This window comes from Ambystoma mexicanum, chromosome 14 (assembly GCF_040938575.1).
Source record: "Ambystoma mexicanum isolate Mex_15411 chromosome 14, UKY_AmexF1_1, whole genome shotgun sequence".
In the NCBI taxonomy this organism is placed as follows: Eukaryota; Metazoa; Chordata; class Amphibia; order Caudata; family Ambystomatidae; genus Ambystoma; species Ambystoma mexicanum.
Genome location: NC_090940.1, coordinates 174,203,985 through 174,224,011, shown reverse-complemented (window position 1 = coordinate 174,224,011; position 20,027 = coordinate 174,203,985). Strand labels below are relative to the sequence as shown.

Genomic DNA, 20,027 nt, shown 5'->3' with positions numbered 1-20,027 from the left:
ATTGTTTTGCCCTCGTTTTTTGCTTTAGCACCCACGCCTGCAGAACGGGCTCTGCATTCGCTGGACGTAAAGAGGGCGTTGTAGTTTTATTTGAATCATACTCATGATTTTCTCGTTGGGTGTCCTCTGCTATCTCGTTCTGCCACACTAAAGCTGGGAAGCCTTTGGGAAGGACTCCGAAGGGACACTCGACGAGATCTACGGCTTCGTCGGCAGCATTATGGTTGGGGATTCCGCTGTGGACATTTGCCAGGCGGCCTCCTGGGCGGTGCTGCATACCTTTACCCGGCATTACTGTCTGGCGCAGCAGCATGGTGATGTGCAGGTAGAACGGGCGGTCCTGCAACGCCTATTTCAATAAGGTAAGCCCTGCAGCTTTGGGGTGTTACATTTTTTTAACTTGATCACTGTATGGGGTTATTTGACTCATGTATGTGATTCTGTTTCTGTATTGGTTTGCTTTTACACTCCACCATGCATGATTGGTACTGCTATGTAATCTATTCACAGCATGTGAATCCATGAAAGATCCAATGCTGGAGAAGAGTAGTTTCTTACCTGTAACTGCATTTCTCCAGTGTTCTTTCATGGATTTACATGTGCCCTCCGGCCGCCCCTGCAGGCAAACCTGGTTCGGGTTCCCTCTACTTTGGAGGTTAAAATCTGAAGGGAAGCCGTGGGGGCGGGGCTATTTATACCCTACGTCCTATTGGTGGGGACTAAAGCGCCCAAAAAGGACGTTTATAAGACACTAAATTGTTGAAGTTTTCCATAGGAAAACGCTAGGTTAAAGTGACCGAGGTTCCCAGCCTGACGGGGAATATTCAAAGCATGTCAATCCATGAAAGATACCAATGCTGGAGAAATGGAGTTACAGGTAAGAAACCACTCCCTTATTGATCTTGTCATGCTTTTGATATAATACTGCTGTGAAGCATGCAATCGAAAACCATGTCGCCAAGAAGAACTCATGGTTTCAGACAGGGTAAGCTAGTGAGAGGCTTCTTTTGAGTTGCTTTACTGACTTGGCTTGTTCTGGACCCTCCCCCACTTGACCCCCCCTCACCCCTCTTCAACAGATGGATCAGGGGTCTTGTGATCTCTGTGTAATCCTCAATGAACTTTCTCTGTAATTAGTCAGTCCAAGGAGGAGGCTTAGCTCCCGCAGAGTTGTGGGGTCTTCCCCTTTCCTCTCCTGGTGACAGAGACCCTCAGGAGTTAGTTCATGTCCCAAGAAGTTGACACAGGTTCTGCACCACTGCGCCTTTTGGAAGGATAAATTTGCTCAGGCAACCCTCAACTGTGTCAGAACATAATGGATTTCCGCTATGTGTTCCTCCCCAGTTTAGCTTTTTATCAGGACATCATCACATAGGCCAGGTTACCCCTTTCACCCATGTTGGCCATGGCCTTATGTAGGAAGTTGTTGAATTTGTTGCCGGAGTTGATGTATCCGAAGGGAGTCCGGATCCAGGTGTACTGCTGCCCCCCGAAGGTAAAGGCCAGCTTGTATTGTTCCTCCCTACTGACAGGCATGGTCCAGTACCCACTGGTCTGGCCAAAGGTATTGTATACCTTTGACCCCTGGATCGGGGCCAGCCCCATGTCAATGTAGGGGATAGGCCATCGGGACGTATGGACCTGTTTATTTAGCTCCCGATGGTCAGCGGAGTCTCCACTGACCGTTCGGTTTTAAAATCCTCAGCACCGAATTATTAAAGGTGCTGTGGACTGGACGAATTATCCCACTGGACTCAAGGTTTTTGATTTCCATCAGGGACTCCATTGATGCGAGAGGCAAGCAGTATTGCTTCACAAACACTGGAGTTATTCCAGGGTACGTGGGAATTGTTGTAGTGTGGATTTCGGTGCGACCAGTCATACGAGTCCACGTCAAAGATCTTGAACGCATGTTTCAACTTTTGCCTTTGCTTCGGAGTCTCACAGGCATCAGCTATGTTGACCCGCTCTTCAACCGTTTGCCTGAAGCCTGGAAAGACTTCTGGTTTTGCTATCTCAGCGGCCACCTCCAGCTGAGTGGAGAGGTCCCCGGTTAGAGTATTGACCCGGACAGAGGGTTTCAAGTAGGAGAGGCTGTCACTGTGGACCTGGAAGATCACCTCATCCTGCCTGATGTCACAGGTCACCTCTTACTCACCGTAAAGGCAGGAAGAGTAACCAGGAAATCCCCCCCCCCTCTTTTGCCGGGTGAAGATCCTATCTTGTCGCAAGACATTTTCACTATCACTGTCAAAAGTCATTGGGGATTGGTCCGATCAGTCCATTACCTAGATCCAAGGAAAAATGTCGGTCATCAACCACCATTCCAATAATGGTGCCTGCGCCCAGAGTGATACTCCTAGGGTCGCTGTCATCCATCAATATTGGAATGGTGTTATTCTACATTGACTAATGGTGTTGGGTTTAACCCCAACCCCTGCTGTTGGAGATGGGCATTGAGGTGTACATATGCGTCAGGATTTTGCAGTTTCTGTCCTTTTAACTTTTAATTCAAGTGGGAATAGTCGGGTCCGTCCTGGGATGGGGACCTCCTCTCCAATTTGAACTGCATACGGCATCAATTGGGCTGACCAAAATGCTTTTTCTGAATCGTCAAAGTCCAATGGATTACCCCCTGGCTGGGACCAGGCTTTGTAATTTTCAGGTCCAAGTTAATGGGAAAACTATTGAGAAGATCACTGCCTAAATAGAATGCAGCAGGGACATCTCACACGACCCAACAATTATGTACTATGCTTTTGTTACCTATAGACAATTTAAGCATACTCCTCCTTGGCAGGAGATGTTTGCAATTGAAAGTTTCCAGGCCCATTTCCCACTTATCGATCAATTTAAATGTGGGAATGGCTGGATCTTTTGGGAGCTTTCGGAACATGGCTTTGCTGAAGAAGCTCTTACTGTTGTCCATGCGCTCTCGGGCGAGAACAGACTCCTTCCCCACATTTAACTGAATAGGGATGAACAACTGTTCTCTAATTTTCTGAATATCCGCTAACCTTTGAGCCCGTTTCTCATCACTTTTGACTATGGAATTGGGGTTTTCAGATTGGGAATTGGCATAGAATTTCAAAGTATTTCCTTCCAGTGTGGAATGCCACTTGAAACTGGAAGGAAGGTTCATTTTCAGGAATGGAAAGAAGTTCCCATCACCGGTTTGTTGTCCTATAGCAATTACTGTCACGGCAGGTATTTGATTGTTTTGGAAATGAAACTTAATATGATCCGGTTTTTGTTCAACCATGTGGCATTTGCCATTTAAACTAACCTGGTTGACACTGTTTCAATTTTATTAGCCTGTTAGTCTGAGTCCACAGGACCTTATTCACAGACTATTGGGGGGGGGACAACCTACGCAGGATGTCATTCCCTAGAAGACAGGGTGTGCCCTCGAGGCACGACTATGACCGGCTGTTTCACTTTGTGTCGCCCAATTTTTATTTACAAATCTGCAGTGCCCTCAACAGGAATTTCATTCCCATCGAAGTTCTGGAGTTGTCCAGGAAGAGGGGTGAGAGGGATCCGGTATCTCTCCCCCTTCCTGAATGTAGCTGATCAAAGGGCCTTTTTGACAGAAGAGTGGCTTGGGATCCAGTGTCCACCAGCGTTGCAAATGTACATTGCCCTTGCACTTGGACGGGGGCATAAAATCTACCGTCCTTCTCAAGTGGGCAAAGATAATGTGCATTTTGGGCCAGCTTGGTGGTCAATTTCCTTATTTTTAACTCTGACACGGGTAGTTTGGGCATAAATCTGTGTGGGAGTTTGGGGATCTGAAAGAAAAATGGTATCGGGTAATAGAATCTCAGTAAAAATGTCGCCTTAAATGGTATAATTGGTCTCGGGGTTGCATGGGTGTCCCCTGCACCCTTTACATGATTGTGGCGGCAAACCACTGCATTTTTGCCGTGATATTTTGTGTACACAGCCATTTTTGCTGCAATTTTAAGACGTGGAACCAGAAACAGTTTACCTTCTGCTATTTGGGGAGTTTCAGGCTCCACTTTTTCTGATTCTGGGCTGCCCCCCTTTTTTTGGAGGCAGTCACCAGAATTGGTTGGGGGAGTTTGGGAATCCTCTATTACTCTTGGGTTTCCTGGATGCTCATTCTGGGGTTCAAGGATGGCCGATTCTGACTCTGTCCCCACACACACCCAGTCTTTATTTAGATCTCTTGGGACCCATTTTTCTTTGGGAGTACCCCCGTCCTTGAAGGGGAAGATATTTTTCCCCAAATTCTAAGGATTCTTCCCCTTCAAATTGGAGGACACTAACTTCCTCCCCAAAATGGGTCTTTTTAAAGTTCTTTATTTCTCCTACCCACCCTCTGTTCCTTGGGTTGCAGATTTTCGGGGTATGAGATTTTTGTTCCAGTTCCTGTGTCCAGGGGCTTTTCGCGATTAAGGAAGGAAGCTTCCCCTAGGGCTTTACACCTCCCTTCACCCTGTGCCGCCTCCTCTGGAACCGGTGAGTTGTCATTGTTCTGGGATACCAGACCCTTGGTTTGTGGGTTTCTGAGCCGCCATGTTCATCTGAGGGTTCTGTTGGGCCCTCAACATGTGACCCAGATCCTGTTAGGTTCTGGACCTGGCACTCCAGTTGGGACACCCGTTCCGGCTGGTAAGGGTGTCTGTTCCAATCTAGGTGGCTCACGGGAAGGGTAACTATCCCTTCTCCCGTAGTACCCTGGATATTGTGAATTTTGGTAACCCTCCACCCTTGGCCTCCCCTCTCCCGGATTGGGTTGTCTGGTTTCCTGTAAGTGGGAAAAGAAAGGAGGGTTGTCCTGCAGGTTGGGGTTTTGTGGGTACCGGGGAAAGAAACTTAACCCAGCATTTGGGAAATTACGGCCCTCCTGGGGGAAGTTGAGAGGGAAGTTTCTCGGGGTGGTACTTACCCGATTGGATCCCCAGCCCCCAGAGCTTGGGAGACCATATATACCCCATGATTGGTCGGTTGACCTTGTATCTCGGACTGATCTAATCCGGGGGGTTAGGGGGTCCCATTGGTCGGATTACTTCCCTGACTGCCACCTGTTTGTGATTGGCTTTATGGCCTTCTGGGTCTCTGATTTTGTGCAGGTGCATTTTTAGCCCCCCCCCCCCATCTCTAGATCTAAAATGGGGGCAACCTTCACCTCCACCACTTTAGTAGCAGCATGGGTGTTGGCTGGTTTGGGGTTCTTGGCCAGATTTTTATTTTCTGCAGGTTTTTGGACCTCATAAATGCAGGTCGCCTGCTCCATGACCCAGTCCAGAGATCTTTTGTCATGGAAATCCCTCACCAGCATGGGTCATGATGTACTTTGGGAGTGCATGAAAGAAGGTGGTTATAAATTCCCTGCTATCCGTGCGCACCCTCCTAGTGGTTTGTGCAAAGGCGCGGCTCCTGCACAAATTCTTGTGTGGCCTGATCTTCAGATTGTAGGCTGCTTTGTGAGCCTCTTGGGGGTTTCTGTGGGCGGAAAAGTGTTTAAATATGGCCACCCTGTAGGTGGACCAACTTGAATGGGTTTGGTCCTCCAGTCCAGCAAAGAAACTGAAGTACTCGGGGGAGAAGGTCCATTTTACATACTCTATGCAGTTCTGGTTGTCTTTCAGATGAACAGTGTCCGCCATCTGCTCATAGAGTTTAAAGTATTCCCAAACGGAGTATTTTGCTTTTTTATGGTATGGGGTTATGACACTCCTAATGGCTTTAATCTTCCCAATGGGGTCTTTTGTCATAACGCTTGAGTTTATTTGCCGCCTTTGACTTAGTCACCCGAGTCCACTGGCCCTCAGACTCGGAGGCGCTATTACTTGAGGTCCCCTCATGATCATCTAGGCACTCCCTGATTCTGTGACCTTGAGTGGGGCTTGCAGAACGGTGGGGTCTAGTTGCTCCACTCACCTGGTGCTCAGGAGAGTAGTCTTCTGACTCTTCCCTACTCCCAGGGTTTGCAGAGTATCCCCCCCACCCCCACTGCCCTAATGGGGTAGAGGTCTTCAGGATGCTCTTTTTGGGCCTAATTTCATTCGGTTTTTCAACAAAGTGAACCAACTGGTCGCTTGGAAGTTAGTATTTCTGTGGATCTAATTCCCTGACTCTCCCCTCATAGGAGATTTTCTTGTCAGAGACATCAGCTTTAATGTTTGGGTATCTATACAGGGATGCTCGTCCATCACTTTCTGGGGGGCGCTGACCTGTTCCATCATGCTTGGTTGGTCTATTAAATTCTGATGGCCTCATGTGAACCGGCACTCTTGAAGTCCGCAGTGCACCAAGTGTTAAATGGGTTGGAGTCCCTTAGTACAGAGGTCCTTATACTATGACCAGGGGTTGCCCGGTCCCCCTCTAACTGTTCAGGGTCCCTCCAGTTAGGATTAAATCTAGCATCCTCTTTCTCCAACCTTGCTAGTTTCTCCTTCTCAGCCCCTACTTCTTGATAAGCAGAGATCCAAGCCTTTTGCTCAGCTATCAAGGTTTTACTGGCCTCTATGACCCGCTCTTGCACTGCCACTTGTTTGTGGATCCCATCATTCTTTTCACAGAGGGCCTCATATTGTGTCTGCGCTTCCTGTATGGTTTGGGAATATGAGACTTTCTGTTGAAGGAGACTCACCTCATAAGTTTGCATCTTTGGTTGGGTGCTCTATTCCAGAGTACCTTCTACCCGTCTGGCGTGCTCCAGTTGATTCACATACTCTGTTTTGAGTTAATTTTGTTTCTGCAGGGCTAACTCACTTCCCTGTAACTGTTTTTAACTTGCTTATTTCCTGGCCTAGGGCGTCTTTCTTCTGACTTAGGGTGCCCCTCTTTTCAGCCAGGTCATCCCTTTATTTCTTGGCGGTATTGAATTTCTGGCGCTGTTGGTCAAATTCTGTTGAGTGGAGGTCTCTCATACAATGTATTTGCTATTCTCCTCTTCCAACCTTTTGGCCTGATTTTGCAGCATAGTGATTTGTCCTGAGCAGACCCTATTATATATTAATTGTTTAGTCTGCTTCTGTTGACTCTTCCAGGGAGTCAACCTTTTCCTGACACTCTAGTCTCAATGCATCTAATTGGGCCTCTTGGTCTACATAATTATGTTATTGAAGGACCAAGTCCTCTTTACATTTTTTAATGTAATCTCCAGATTCTGCCTCACACTCTTGGCTCTTTTGTAATTTTTGTTCTAATTTTAGTTCAGCCTGTATCTGAGCTAAAAGTTCGGATTGATTTTGCTCAAGAGTTGTATTTTCCTCATGCTTTTCCCGCATCACTCCCATGTGGAGATGCATGTAGGGTGCGATTCTAACAATTTTTTGATTTGCTCCTCTTTAATTTTTGGGGTCATATATAACTCCATGCTTGGTGTAATAGGCCACCGTCCTGCGATGTATCCATGTCTATGGCGGTGACCTGTGATTTCTTGTAGCCAGACTTTTTTTTATCCTTTTCTGGCCATTCACCTCTGACAAATAGCTTGTGCAGGAGGTGCTCCATATTGATCTCTACTGAAACAGCCATTTTGGAAATGTCCTTCATTTATGTAAGGGTAACCTGTAGTCTATTGCTTTCTGTATATTTTGGGGTTGATTTAGCTTTAATTTTTAGACTCAGGCCTGGTACTTAGAGTGTTTTTGGGGGGCGCTTGTACAGTGTAACCCAGTATTCCAACCACACAAAGTATCACTACCTTGCAGGTTAGTCTGCTGTGTTAGCCTGTCACGGGTGGCAACCAAACTCGATCCCGGCTACCGAGCCCCCAAGTTTAAGGATTTCAATCAGGCGACACACCCTTTGGTCTCGGCCTAGTGTGTAGTGCACAACTGTGATGCTTTTCTCCTTATTTTATTCAGATTCAATTTGAGATGGTACACCACTTGTATCACACCCCCTTTTTCAAATACCCCGCATCACAGTGGACCATGAACCAGGCTGGTTGGTAAAATGCAATATTTATTTATTTTAAACTTCAAAAGAAATCATACAATTTTTAATATGGCACAGCAATCGCCAATGGGGTGATCACAATGCAAATGGAATCAAGACACTTGGTTACCCTTCTCCTAGAACTTATACACAGAACAATGGAACAGGAGCGCTTTTTGATTTCGGAAAGATAGCACCCAAGTTAAGGTTTCCCCCTAAAATGTTTCTTCAACCCACAGATAATCGAATTCTGAGTGGATAGAAATAAGCAGGTAATCAGAAATAAGTGGCAGAAGACAGAATAAAAATCCGACCTTCCCGCACAGAATAAGAGGCAGAAACAGACTTTAAACCCTTAACAAAGGCCTTAAATAGCAATCGGAAAGGATAAATAGTGAATTAATGTGTGGTTAAATTATAATATACATATGTTTTATCACAATAGCATGTAGGTTATATCATTGGTAAGTATATAAAGAATCAGATTGGCAATCACAGGGCAATGGATCAGCAAAAGTCATACAATTCGAAAATGAGTAGAAATTTTAGAACAGATTGCAGCCAAATGACACGTGTACAAGTTGCATTTCTTTTCAATTCCTGCTTTAAATTACCCAAACAGTTTTTAATAAAAACAGGTGAAATACTCTGATTTGGAGTGCGGTTTTCAGGTTGGGGGATAGATATACATCACAGGGACAATCTAGAGTTGGAAAATAGGTCTCTTGCTATGAAACGGATGGGTTATGCAAGATATAAAAAGGTGCGCTTTGAGCAAAATGATGCCATGAAATAGGAAAGGAAATCGGTTGTAACAAGAACAGTTTTACTTTAAACTAGAGTATTCAGACTAGCCCACCAAAGATGGACACAGTAAGATCCAAGGTTGATTCGCAAATTCAACCCTGTCACCCAAGCTCTCCACCCTGGCGGAAACCATTCAGACCACTCGAAATAGTTTAGTATTCCACAAGACAAAATGGAAAAGACATGGCGCTAGCACTGTCGGAAGTCACAGGCAGGGTGCACAGATAAATCTAACAATTTTAGCAAGTTATCAGGATAAGGCTAGGATGGCGTAGAGAGTGGGATAAGGACAAAGGCAAGACAAGATAGGTTATGGGTTTCTATGGGGTAGGGCTTACGCTCCCCGTCCACTTTTAGTTTTGGGATTTTGGACCGTCAGCCGGTTCTGGTCACCACACGGTTGCGCGCCTGGCAAAAGAAAACAGCTGGGCCATTGTGGTCATCGGATGGTAAGGACAGCGGAATGGCAATTCTGGTCACTGGCTACTTAAGGTCCGCTGGATGGCAGGATTGCAACATGCATGCAGTTAGTGGGCAGCAAGCCAGTCTAATTTCAGGATACAAAAGTTACCACAGCTTTCCTCTTTTTTTTTAATGGGAGTTCAGTGGGTTTTCAGAATTGAGGCCTTGCAGGGAATAGGATCAGCAATGCTTGGGTTTTGCAGTGGGCTCTGGAGTAGGGTCAGCCTTGTAGTGGGGTCTGGAATCTGGATGGAGGAGATCAGGAACGCAGCGCTGGAACTTCAGGAAGTGTATCTGTCTGGAGTCTTGTCAGGGACTCTTATTTATAATGCATAGTGACATCATCAAAGTATATGGCTGGGCAGGTTTAGCTAAGCACGCCTCTAAACTATTGGTTTGGTCAGGGGTGCTAGTCCCTGCCTCACTCTAAGCTGGTTGGATTTCAAGAGAATGTCGTCAGATTTATGATGCGAGTTTTACAATGTCCAAAATCTCCCACAATACTTTAACTAAAATCCAGTTTTGCCTTAAATGCCACATTTCTATAGTGGAAACCTACAGAAAAAATTACATAAAATTACATAAAATTACATAAACAGGTAACATATTGTATGCAGCACATAGCAGTCCAAATCTCCAGTTTGTGAGACATTGTTTCACCCTTCTACCAGGTTTTCGTGCTTTTCAGTGTGAAATGTTCAAACTAAAATTCCATAACTTTATACATGTGTGATCCTCATATGGGGGATGTAAATATGAAAATTCGCATTGGCATCATGCATACGTTCCTTGTAATACCTGATTCTTTGCCATTTCTATTCCCAAGGGGTCAGTGAATTCTTCCATGTCTTAAATGAAAGCCAATAAAATTACTTTTAAACTGCGACATTTTTACAAAGTCCTGCTGCAGAAGTACAAGTCTTTACATTTTTATTCATAAATATTCTTAGGAAACAAATTGCAGTCCTTTGTCCCCCAGATATGGGAATAGCTTACAAGCTACCCCCTGAAAAGGGGGGGGGGGTCCATGGAGATCTCCTCTGAAGCCTCCTGTATAAATCACAAAAACCTGTGACTTTCTTTTCACATGTCCTTGTCCTGGAAATTTCATTGTCAGTGGGTTCAGACTAGATTCTGTCCAACCTAGTAATTATCACTGAGGTGTTAGTATCTACTGAGAGGCCATTTTGTTTGTTGTCCTCTCAGCAGAAACCTTTTTTTTTTTTGGGGTTTTGTTTTTAGCTAACATTCCCCCTCCCCCCAGCAGCCACTGAAGTTTGAATTAATGGTATTTATTTCGACTCTGAATTGTAAGAAAATCTACTAAATAGAACCATTTACTTCATTGTATTTTCACATCAAAATCCCCTCCACATAGCTAGTTAAGGGCAGGGCCTTATCCAACATGCCCTTTTAAATTAATGTTTTCCTTTATTTTGCAAAATACATTTCCCATGTGGTGACTGAAAGTTGCATTTTTCTTGCAAATCTGGTTTTTCTATCTAGATTCCCACATTGTTTTGCAGCCATAGTTAGTTTTTCTTGTAGGCAAGAGTTTTGTTTGAAGCACAGAAGCATTGAAATTGACATGTGCACAGAGCTATGATTTCTTTTGCAGGGTTAATTCCTTTGACACTTTGTAGCACAAAATAGTGTTTCCTGTGCACGGCAGAAAGTGAAGTTTCTTTGGTCTTTATTTTTTTTTATATTTCAGATTTGGCTTAACAGAGCTAGTCATTCAGGGGTCATACTTGGTTTTGCTATAGCACAATGCCGATATGAATGGGCATGGTTGGGGGCCTTATTAATCAGAGGTTTAAGGAAGAGCAGATGAAAATAGCGTCAGCAGCATTATTTTAAAGGTGAAAAAAGTTTCCTTTTTAATGGGGACTTTGGTCTGGCACCAAAGCAGCGCTGCTTTTTCACTGTTTCTTATGTATATGTAAGAACACACTGGCAAGCTCCCTTAGTGTGTCCCCTTGTTCCATCCTGCCCAATATGTGCTTGGCAAGATGGTGCAGGCATCTTTTTGTTGCTGCACAATGCAGTTTTGAGGCCATGGTGCTCACTGGAACCAGCGCAACCATTTTGCGGTTTCTGTTGAAGCGCAGCTTGGTTTTGGAGAAATTCGGTTCAGTGGATCAATGTAGCCCACAGTTGTGCCACTCTATCCAATATCTTTAGCAAGTAAGGGACATTTGTAATAGGCTGGTAATTACCAGGCACACTTGCATCCAAAGTAGGTTTTTTAATCGGAGGGGGAAATCCAGGCTTGTTTGATATTTGAAGGGACATAATTTTTCCTGAAAGGGAAGTTTCTAAATTTGGTGATCTAAGGGACAAGCTGCGGGGCGCATAGCTTAACTGTGAGGGCAGGACAAGCGTCCCCCTTTGGGGAACGCCTCATGTGGATCTGATCGAGACCAGTGGCAGCTGTTCTGCTCCACAGAATTTCCCCAGAGGAGCTCTACGGGACGTGTTTGTGGTGGACTGGGGGTTATGCTTTCCACCAGTCCCTGTCATTCCTCATGTCGTCAGGAGGGTGAGGAAGTTCGGGAGAACCATGATTCTCATTGCTCTGGATCGGGTCGGGAGAACATGGTACCCGGACCTTCTGGATATGGCCATCTGCCCTCCAATTTGTCTTCCCCTAAAGAGAGGACCTACTCGCGCAAGAGGGAGGTCGCATTCTTCACCCAGTTATCGGGACGCTCAATCTTCATGCCTGGTGTCTGGAAGGGTGAGCTATAAGGATTGGGACCTTCCGGAAGACGTAATGGAAGTGTTGCTTTCAGCTAGAAGACCAGCAACTAAATCCCTATACCACTGCCATTGAAATAGGTTTCGCAGCAGGTGTAGAGAAAATAAACTTGACCCTTTCACGTGTAAAATTCCACATGTTCTTTCTTGCTCCATCTAACTAATTCTGGGTTGCAAGTGGTCACGGTGAAGGGATACTTGAGGGGGCACTGCCAATCTTTGAGATCTCTCCAGATGATGGATCGTACTTCAATGTATGGAATGTGGCACAATTTCTTAGTCTTAACCAATTTGTTTCCGCCTTCATTTCCCTTCATTGTGCCATCATGGGCTTTAAATCTTGCACTAAGATGTCTTATGGGAGCTCAATTTGTGCCCTTGCATTCATGCCCTTTAAGAATGCTTACCATGAAAACAGCCTTTCTAATACCAATCACATCTGCCTGTGGGGTAAAAAAGCTACAGGCGCTGTCTTCAAACCACTTTTCACATTTTTTCCAAGGACAAGAGTTACTTCATCTATCCTTCTGAAAGTTGTGCCGGAGTCTCTCCTCGCACAATGTGTCATGACACCATCTTTTTATCCTTCACCTCATCCATCCAGGAGGAGAGACTATATCGCCTAGACTCTAAAAGGGTGCTAAGCTACTACATCACTACATTACTAGAACATCAAGCATTTGTCAAGATGATCAGCTCCTTATTGGTTATGCTGGTCAAAGATTAGGCTTGGCTGTCACAAAGCAAACAATCTCAAGATGGATTGTCATGTGCATAACAGAATGTTAGTCTTTGGCATGCTAAGATGTGCCTGAAGGTTTGAGGGGGCATTCCACTAGATGGGTGGCTGCTTCCTCAGCTCTGGAAAGAGGTATGTCAGTGCGGGACATTTGAAGAGCTGCAACCTGGTCCTCGCTTAATACTTGCAGTACATTTTACTGTGTAGATTCTTTATCAGGAGAGGAAGCCAAATTTGCCCTTCATAATATAAACAAATAGTCAGTGGGTGACAAGAATCTATTGAAGTCAAACTGCTTTGGGAGTCTATCAAAGATGAGGAGTACCTGGGAGGAGACAATCCATTCGAAAGAACAATTTACTTACCTGTGGTAACGTTCTTTCAACTATGTTCATCCCAAGTATTTCTCATCGTCCACCCATCCATCCCCTCTTGCTTGCCTAGAATGTCCATGTCTTACACCTTCCTTACAATGTCCAGATTGTCTCCTCCTATGACACTGCATGCAAATTTAAGGAGGGGGAAAAAACTAAGAACTGAGGCAGTGGTCAGCGTGCGTGCTTCATATACCAGCACTTACGTCACGACGGACGCTACAGAGGCCATCAAGGACCAAGACTCGACTCTGCCCGACGCCCGACCCTATGAAATATTTTTCCAAAGCAAGCTGCAAGCAGGCTTAAATATCAAAGATGAGGAATATGTGGTATTCGTATGTGAATAATAAAATAAGTTAATCCATCTATGACCGTGTATTGTTCATTTTAAATGACTATCTTTCCCAGCAACATTTGTGTGCTTGCTGGGTCCATGTCATACATGGGTGTGTGTATGCTCGCTTGGGCCAAAATAAGTTTTGAGAATCTGGCTCCGTCTTCATTTCTGCCTTTTATTACCCATAGGTTACAAGCATGCAGCCTTATATAGCATTGATGGTGTGACAGTATTTGGATTTACCTACTTTTAGACTTGAGGCTGGTTTTAAAAGTTGAGATTTTCAAATATTATGTTCACTTTAATCGGGTCACCCTGAATGTAATTTTGTAATGTAATTTTTTTCTTTAAATAGCAATTGTTCATTCATTGATATCTTCTGGCGTTTCTTCTCCCCTTCTTTCTCCACCAAGGAAAGAAGACGTCCCACCCAAATCCCAACCTGTTACTTTACCTGAAGAGCTGAACAAAGTACGGTTATCTCGGCATAAACTGGAGCGTTGGTGTCACATGCCTTTCTTTGCCAAAACCATTTCAGGTTGCTTTGTTAGGATTGGCATCGGAAATCATAACAGTAAACCAGTGTATAGGGTAAGTAACATCCTGCAGATATTTCTGCACTGCTTATACAATTTTCTTACCATGTTTAACTGTAATGCAGACTAAAATATGGCTTTCCCCCCTCAGTGTTTTGATTTAGCAGAGCTTTTGTTGTGGTGCTGGGGTACCTGTTAAAGTAAAATGTTATTTAGATGCATGCTTTCTGAATCTGGTGTACATCCAGTTTGTGCTGTTACATTGTTTGGGGTTGCTTAATCTTTATTTTCTTTGTCACCTCTTGGCATTTGCTTCCACCAAAGGTAAGGTTATTTATCAAAATGCCAATGCCCTTTGAGCACTGGGTTAATGCATGTGTTGCAATTCTTTAACACTTGGTGGCATTAACTTCTTCAACCATGGAAATGGAGTGAAGGCAAACTTTTTTGCAGCATGTGACTGGTATGCCACATTCTCCAGCATGGGGTCTGGCATGGATTCACATGCTCATGAATATTCCCCGTCGTCAGGCTGGGAATCCTCGGTAAAGAAAAAACCAGTATCCGTTTCGTTTCTGATCTGTCTTTCGTAGTAATAACCAATCACTGGTCTCTGCGTCATACTGACCACAGCCAATGACTTGCCCTCTACCTAAGCACCGCCTCTGGCAGCCATCTTCAGATTTTTACCGCACGTTCATGTGTTGGGATCCTCGTGCTATTGCTCTCGAGCGTTAGTGCTATTTTTTCGCGCTTTTTACAAAAAACTTCGATTCTTTCGGTCAAAAGAGCCTCAAGCTCCACCGATTCTACATCCGATCAACGGGGACCCGTGTCGGATTCATCTGTGCCCCTCAAGGGTGAAGATTTCGTCGAGCTACACTTCGGAGGACTCCAGAAGCTTCTCAGGCCCGGTCTCGGAGATGGCCCAGGAGAAGGGAAGCTCGACGCCCGGAAAGCTGTTCAGGGTCTGCCCTGGATGCCAGCTGCAGAACGTCTTCAAGGAGGACGAACACTCTTTCTGCCTTTACTGCCTTCATGAGGACAAGACGCACGTGGAGAAGGACTGTGCGTTTTGCGGCAACATGTCGGAACGGACCATGAAGGACCGCCATCAACGTCTCGCCAACTGGCTGGAGGGTAAGAGCCCGTCTGGCGAGAAGAAGAAATCCGAGCGGTCTTCTAAGACCTTTGAGGGCGCCCCGGCGACGGGGGCCCAACATAAGGCCAAGCACCGCGAGTCCGCTGGCACCGGGAGCGCCGAACGGTCGGGCTCTACGGGCGCCAGGCAGGGCGCACCCTCCCCGGCACCATCAACCACGAGCCAACGCTCTGGGTCGGGTAAGAGGAAGGCCGAGCACCCGGCGAAGCTCCTGGAGAGGCCCCGGTCGAGCTCTAAGGCAGAGGAGGAGCGTGGCAGTGCCCCCTCCCTCAAGGATAAGGCGGTGAGCGCACCTAAGGTGGTGAAGGCCTTGATCCATCCGACCAAGCCCTCTATCGAAACGGTCGCGGCGGCCCTGGCTCAGCCTGTGGTGGCTGCACCAGTGGTGGCAACCTCAGGGCCCAGAATCTCCCTGCCTCCTCGGAGGGAGTCTTCCTTTGTGCCCATCGATAGGACCCCCGTGAAACCCCCCGTGGGGAAGAAGGGGGGGCAGGGCGTCGTCGTAGAGTCGGCCTCAACCTCAGAAGAGGAGCTGATCGAGGTCTTAAGCCACGGCCTAGGCGTGGAAGAAGGCCAGCCCGTCGGAATGGACCCCGACGCAGGTGACGACGACGACATCGTCGAGGATACCGACGGGGCCCCTGCTCGCCCGTCGGATTCCCCTCTGCCAGCGCCGCAAGACAACTCGGCGGCCATTTTGTTGGCCATACAGTCCTTATGCTCCGAGATAAGGACGAGGCTACCGTTACCGACGGAGGAACCTCTCCCGTCGGGGGATCCAGAACCGGGACCTTCTGGTGTTCCCCCTACCAAGAAAAGAAGGATCCATCCTCCTTTTCAACCGTCGCGCCCCTTCCAGCCCTCCTCCCCGTCCACCCGAGGGGATGATACGGGGACTGACACGGCAGCGACGGGTACGGACGACGAGGCATACGACGAGGATTTTCCGTCGTCGCCTCCCACCAGGGCCTCTCCGCCCGACGAGATCGGATCTTTCCACTCCATGATCTCCAGGGCTTCCGAGCTTTTCCAACTCTGCCCTGAGGAGAAGAAAAAGGAAGGCTTCCTTTATCAGCGGCGCGAGGCCAAGAGGAAGACGGTCCTCGCAGTGCCTCTGTTGGACGACATTTGGGATGAGGGCCTTTCCCTCCTCAAGAACCCTTCCACGACGCCAGCTAGAAGAGACCGGTACGAGAAAAAGTACCGGGTCCCGGACACGGCCCCCCTATGCCTCCGGGCGCAGCCTACCCCGGACTCCGTCGTCTCCGCGGCAGCCAGGAAGAAAGCGGGGGGGGGGGTGCGGCCTCCACATCGACTTCCCCGCCGGACGGCGAGGGAAAGAAATTGGATACTATGGGGCGTAGTCATCTTGTTGGCAGCGACGACGATTAAAGCGGCCAACGCCTTGGCTATCGTGGCCCGCTACGACAGGGAGCTCTGGTACAAGATGGCTCCCCTGCTGGATTTTCTGCCGGACGACAAGAGGGCGGAGGCCCTTGAGATCCTGCAGGAAGGTGAGGTGGCCTCGGACCACGCCATCACCGTGGCGACGGACATCGCCGACACTGGGTTCCGCCAGCTGGGCAACGGCGTTTGCCTTCGACGTCGTGGATGGCTCAAAGCTACGGACTTCCGGCAGGACGTCCAGACCAGAGTCCTGGACATGCCCTTCGACGGGAACAACCTGTTTGGGAAGACAGTGGACGATTCCCTTCAGGCCATCAAGGCGGATACGGAGACGGCCCGGGCCCTTGGAGTCCTGCAACGACGGACGCCCTTTCGGAGCGGCGGAGGCAAGGGCGCCTCCAAAGGTTCCGGCGGCGGTTTCGCTTCCTACCGTCAAGCGGCCCGCTCGTCGTCGCAAGAGGCCTACAGAGGACGAGGCAAGTCTAGCGGACCCCGCCGTCGTCGCCAAGGAGGTCAAGGCGGCAAGGCCGCGTCCAAGCAGGATTGAACCGGCCGTGGGGTCGGGCCCCCACCGAAGCACCCCGGTGGGAGGCCGGCTGGCGGGCTTCGTCAGCGTGTGGGAGTCCATCTCCACCGACCGTTGGGTGCTGGACGCCCTGGCCCGGGGCCACGCGCTCGAGTTTCAAAGAAGGTGCCCGCGCGTCCCCCCCGTGGCCAGGAAAGAACTTCACGTCCCTCAACTTCCCCTGGAGGTAAAGGCGATGCTCAGAAAGGGCGCCATCGAACTCGTCCCAAAGAGGCTTCGGGGCTCCGGAGTCTACTCGAGATACTTCCTCGTGAAGAAGAAGACGGGAGGATGGCGCCCCATCCTAGACCTGCGACGTCTGAACAAGTTCATCAAGGCGCAGAAGTTCCGGATGGTCACCCTCCAGCACGTCCTGGGTCAGCTGGAGGAAGGAGACTTCCTATCGTCGTTGGATTTGGAGGATGCCTACTTCCACATTCCCATCCTAAAGGGGCACCGCAAATTCCTCAGATTCGTGGTCCAAGGGCGTCATTACCAGTTCAAAGCCCTTCCCTTCGGACTACGGTCGGCACCCAGGGTATTCACCAAGTGCCTTGCACCGGTGGCGGCGCAGCTGCGCCGCGAGGGGATTCACGTCTACCCCTACCTGGACGACTGGCTCATCCGCGCCAAGACGAGGGAGCTCGCCGTGGTCCACACGGCAAGGACCGTCCAACTCCTCACGGACCTGGGATTCTCCGTGAACTACGCCAAATCCCACCTGGTGCCCGCGCAAGTCGCACTGTTTCTGGGAGCGAGGCTCGACAGTGTCCCTTCTGGCCTCCCCGTCGGAGGAGAGGACCAGGACCATCTTGGGCAAGGTGCAACGGATGTTGGTGGCCGACGCGGCCAAAGTGAGGTCCATCAAGTCCCTCCTCGGGATGATGTCTTCCTGCATCTACCTCATTCCCATGTGCAGGCTCCGGATGCGCCCGTTGCAAGAATTCCTGGATGCGCGCTGGATCCAGACGACGGGCAGCTTCGAGGAAAGGATCAAGCTCGACGAGAGTTTCCGACGAGCGATACGGTGGTGGGGCACCCGCGCGCATCTGACGGCGGGCATGGACTTCCAGACCCCAGCCCACCAGGAGACTGTGACCACGGATGCCTCCCTGGAAGGGTGGGGAGCGCACACCGAAAATCTGCACGCAAGGGGACTCTGGCTCCCGACGGAGAAGTCCCTACATATCAACGTCCTGGAGCTCCGTGCAGTGTTTTGGGCCCTCAGGTCCTTCCTTCCGTCCCTCAAGGGCAAGGTGGTGAGGATCTTCACCGACAACACCACCACCATGTTTTACATCAGGAAACAGGGCGGAACCAGGTCCCCAGCGCTGTCCAAGGAGGCGCAGGACCTGTGGCATTGGGCCGTCGCCCAACGGATTTTTCTGGTGCCGTTTCATCTGGCAGGGATAAAAAACACCATCGCCGACTCACTCAGCAGGGAGCTGCGCTCGTGCCACGAGTGGGAGCTACGGCAGGATCTGGTGGATCGCCTCTTCCGACGGTGGGGCACACCCCAGATCGACCTGTTCGCGACGGCGACGAACACCAAGTGCCGGAGGTTCGCCAGCAGGTTTCCCCAGACGAGGAGCATGGGCGATGCTTTCTCGTTCCCCTGGGAGGGCCTGTTCCTCTACGCGTTCCCTCCCTTGCCTCTGCTAATCCGGCTCATCAACCAGCTCAAGAGGTCGCGGTGCAGGATGATCCTCGTCGCACCTGCGTGGCCGAGGCAGATATGGTTCCCGAACCTTCTGGACTTGTCAGCGTCCCCGCCGATCAAGCTGCCGGCGGACGCGGATCTACTCTCCAGGGAAGGAGGCGCCATCCTCCACCACGACCCGAAGTCGCTGAACTTGCAGGCCTGGCTCCTGCAGCGCTAGAGTTTGGAGGATACGACATACCGGCCGATTGCAGAGAGGTTCTTGCAAAGGCCAGGGCGTCCTCGACTCTTAAATGCTACGGACACAAATGGAAGAGGTTCTCTGTCTGGTGCCACGCACAGAAGATTAACCCTCTACGGATTACGGCTCCCCAAGTACTGCCGTACCTGCTGACGCTGGCCAAAGCTGGTCTGGCACACGCGTCCATCAAGATTCATCGTGCTGCGATCTCCCGATACACCAGGACCACGGGCCGGACGTCCTTGTGGTCTCATCGTCTGGTGAAAGAGTTCATGAAGGGACTGTTCAGATCGTTCCCGCCGGTGAAGGCTCCGGCCCCGGCGTGGGAGCTCAACGTGGTGCTGACCAAGCTCATGGGACCTCCGTTCGAGCCTCTGCACTCGGCCCCGTTGAAGTTTCTATCGTGGAAAACAGCTTTTCTTGTGGCCATCACCTCCGCACGACGAGTGGGAGAGATCCAGGCCCTTTCCTGCGAGGCCCCGTACTTGGCTTTCCACGACACGAGGGTAGTGCTCAGGACGCACCCCTCCTTCATGCCCAAGGTACCGTCGGACTTCCATCTCAACGAACCCTTGGTGTTACCTGTGTTTTTCCCGTCGCCTTCGTCGCCGGCTGAGAGGACTTTGCACTCGCTGGATGTAGCTAGAGCGCTGAAGTTCTACGTGGACCGCACGAAGGGTTTTCGGAAGACGTCACAACTCTTTGTGAACTTTGGACCTGTCAATCAGGGGAAGGCTCTCTCGAAGGCTTCCATCTCCAGATGGCTCTCCGGCTGTATCATGTGCTGTCACCGGTTGGCAAACCGACCGCTGCCTGGCCGTCCGAGAGCCCATTCCACCAGAGCGATCGCAGCTACCACGGCGTTCCTATCTGGTGTGCCCCTGCTGGACATATGCAGGGCTGCTACGTGGAGGTCGACGCACACCTTCACGAAATTCTACTGCGTCGACCGGGATTCCAGGGAGGAGTCCAGGGTCGGCCAAGCAGTGCTGCGCAACCTGTTCGCCTGAGGTGAGCCTGGTGAGGAGGTAAGATGCTTAATGTTGAGTTTATGTGA

General features: G+C 49.1%; 1 protein-coding gene across 1 annotated transcript in view; it reads left to right on the top strand.

Moving 5' to 3' along the window:
* The window catches only part of RTF1 (RTF1 homolog, Paf1/RNA polymerase II complex component), a 956,198-nt gene that overhangs the window by 406,636 nt on the left and 529,535 nt on the right, over nt 1–20,027 (top strand). The window contains exon 8 of the mRNA XM_069638847.1: nt 13,813–13,990. Within this exon, the coding sequence (XP_069494948.1) occupies nt 13,813–13,990 (178 nt within the window). The remainder of the gene's footprint in view (nt 1–13,812; nt 13,991–20,027) is intronic.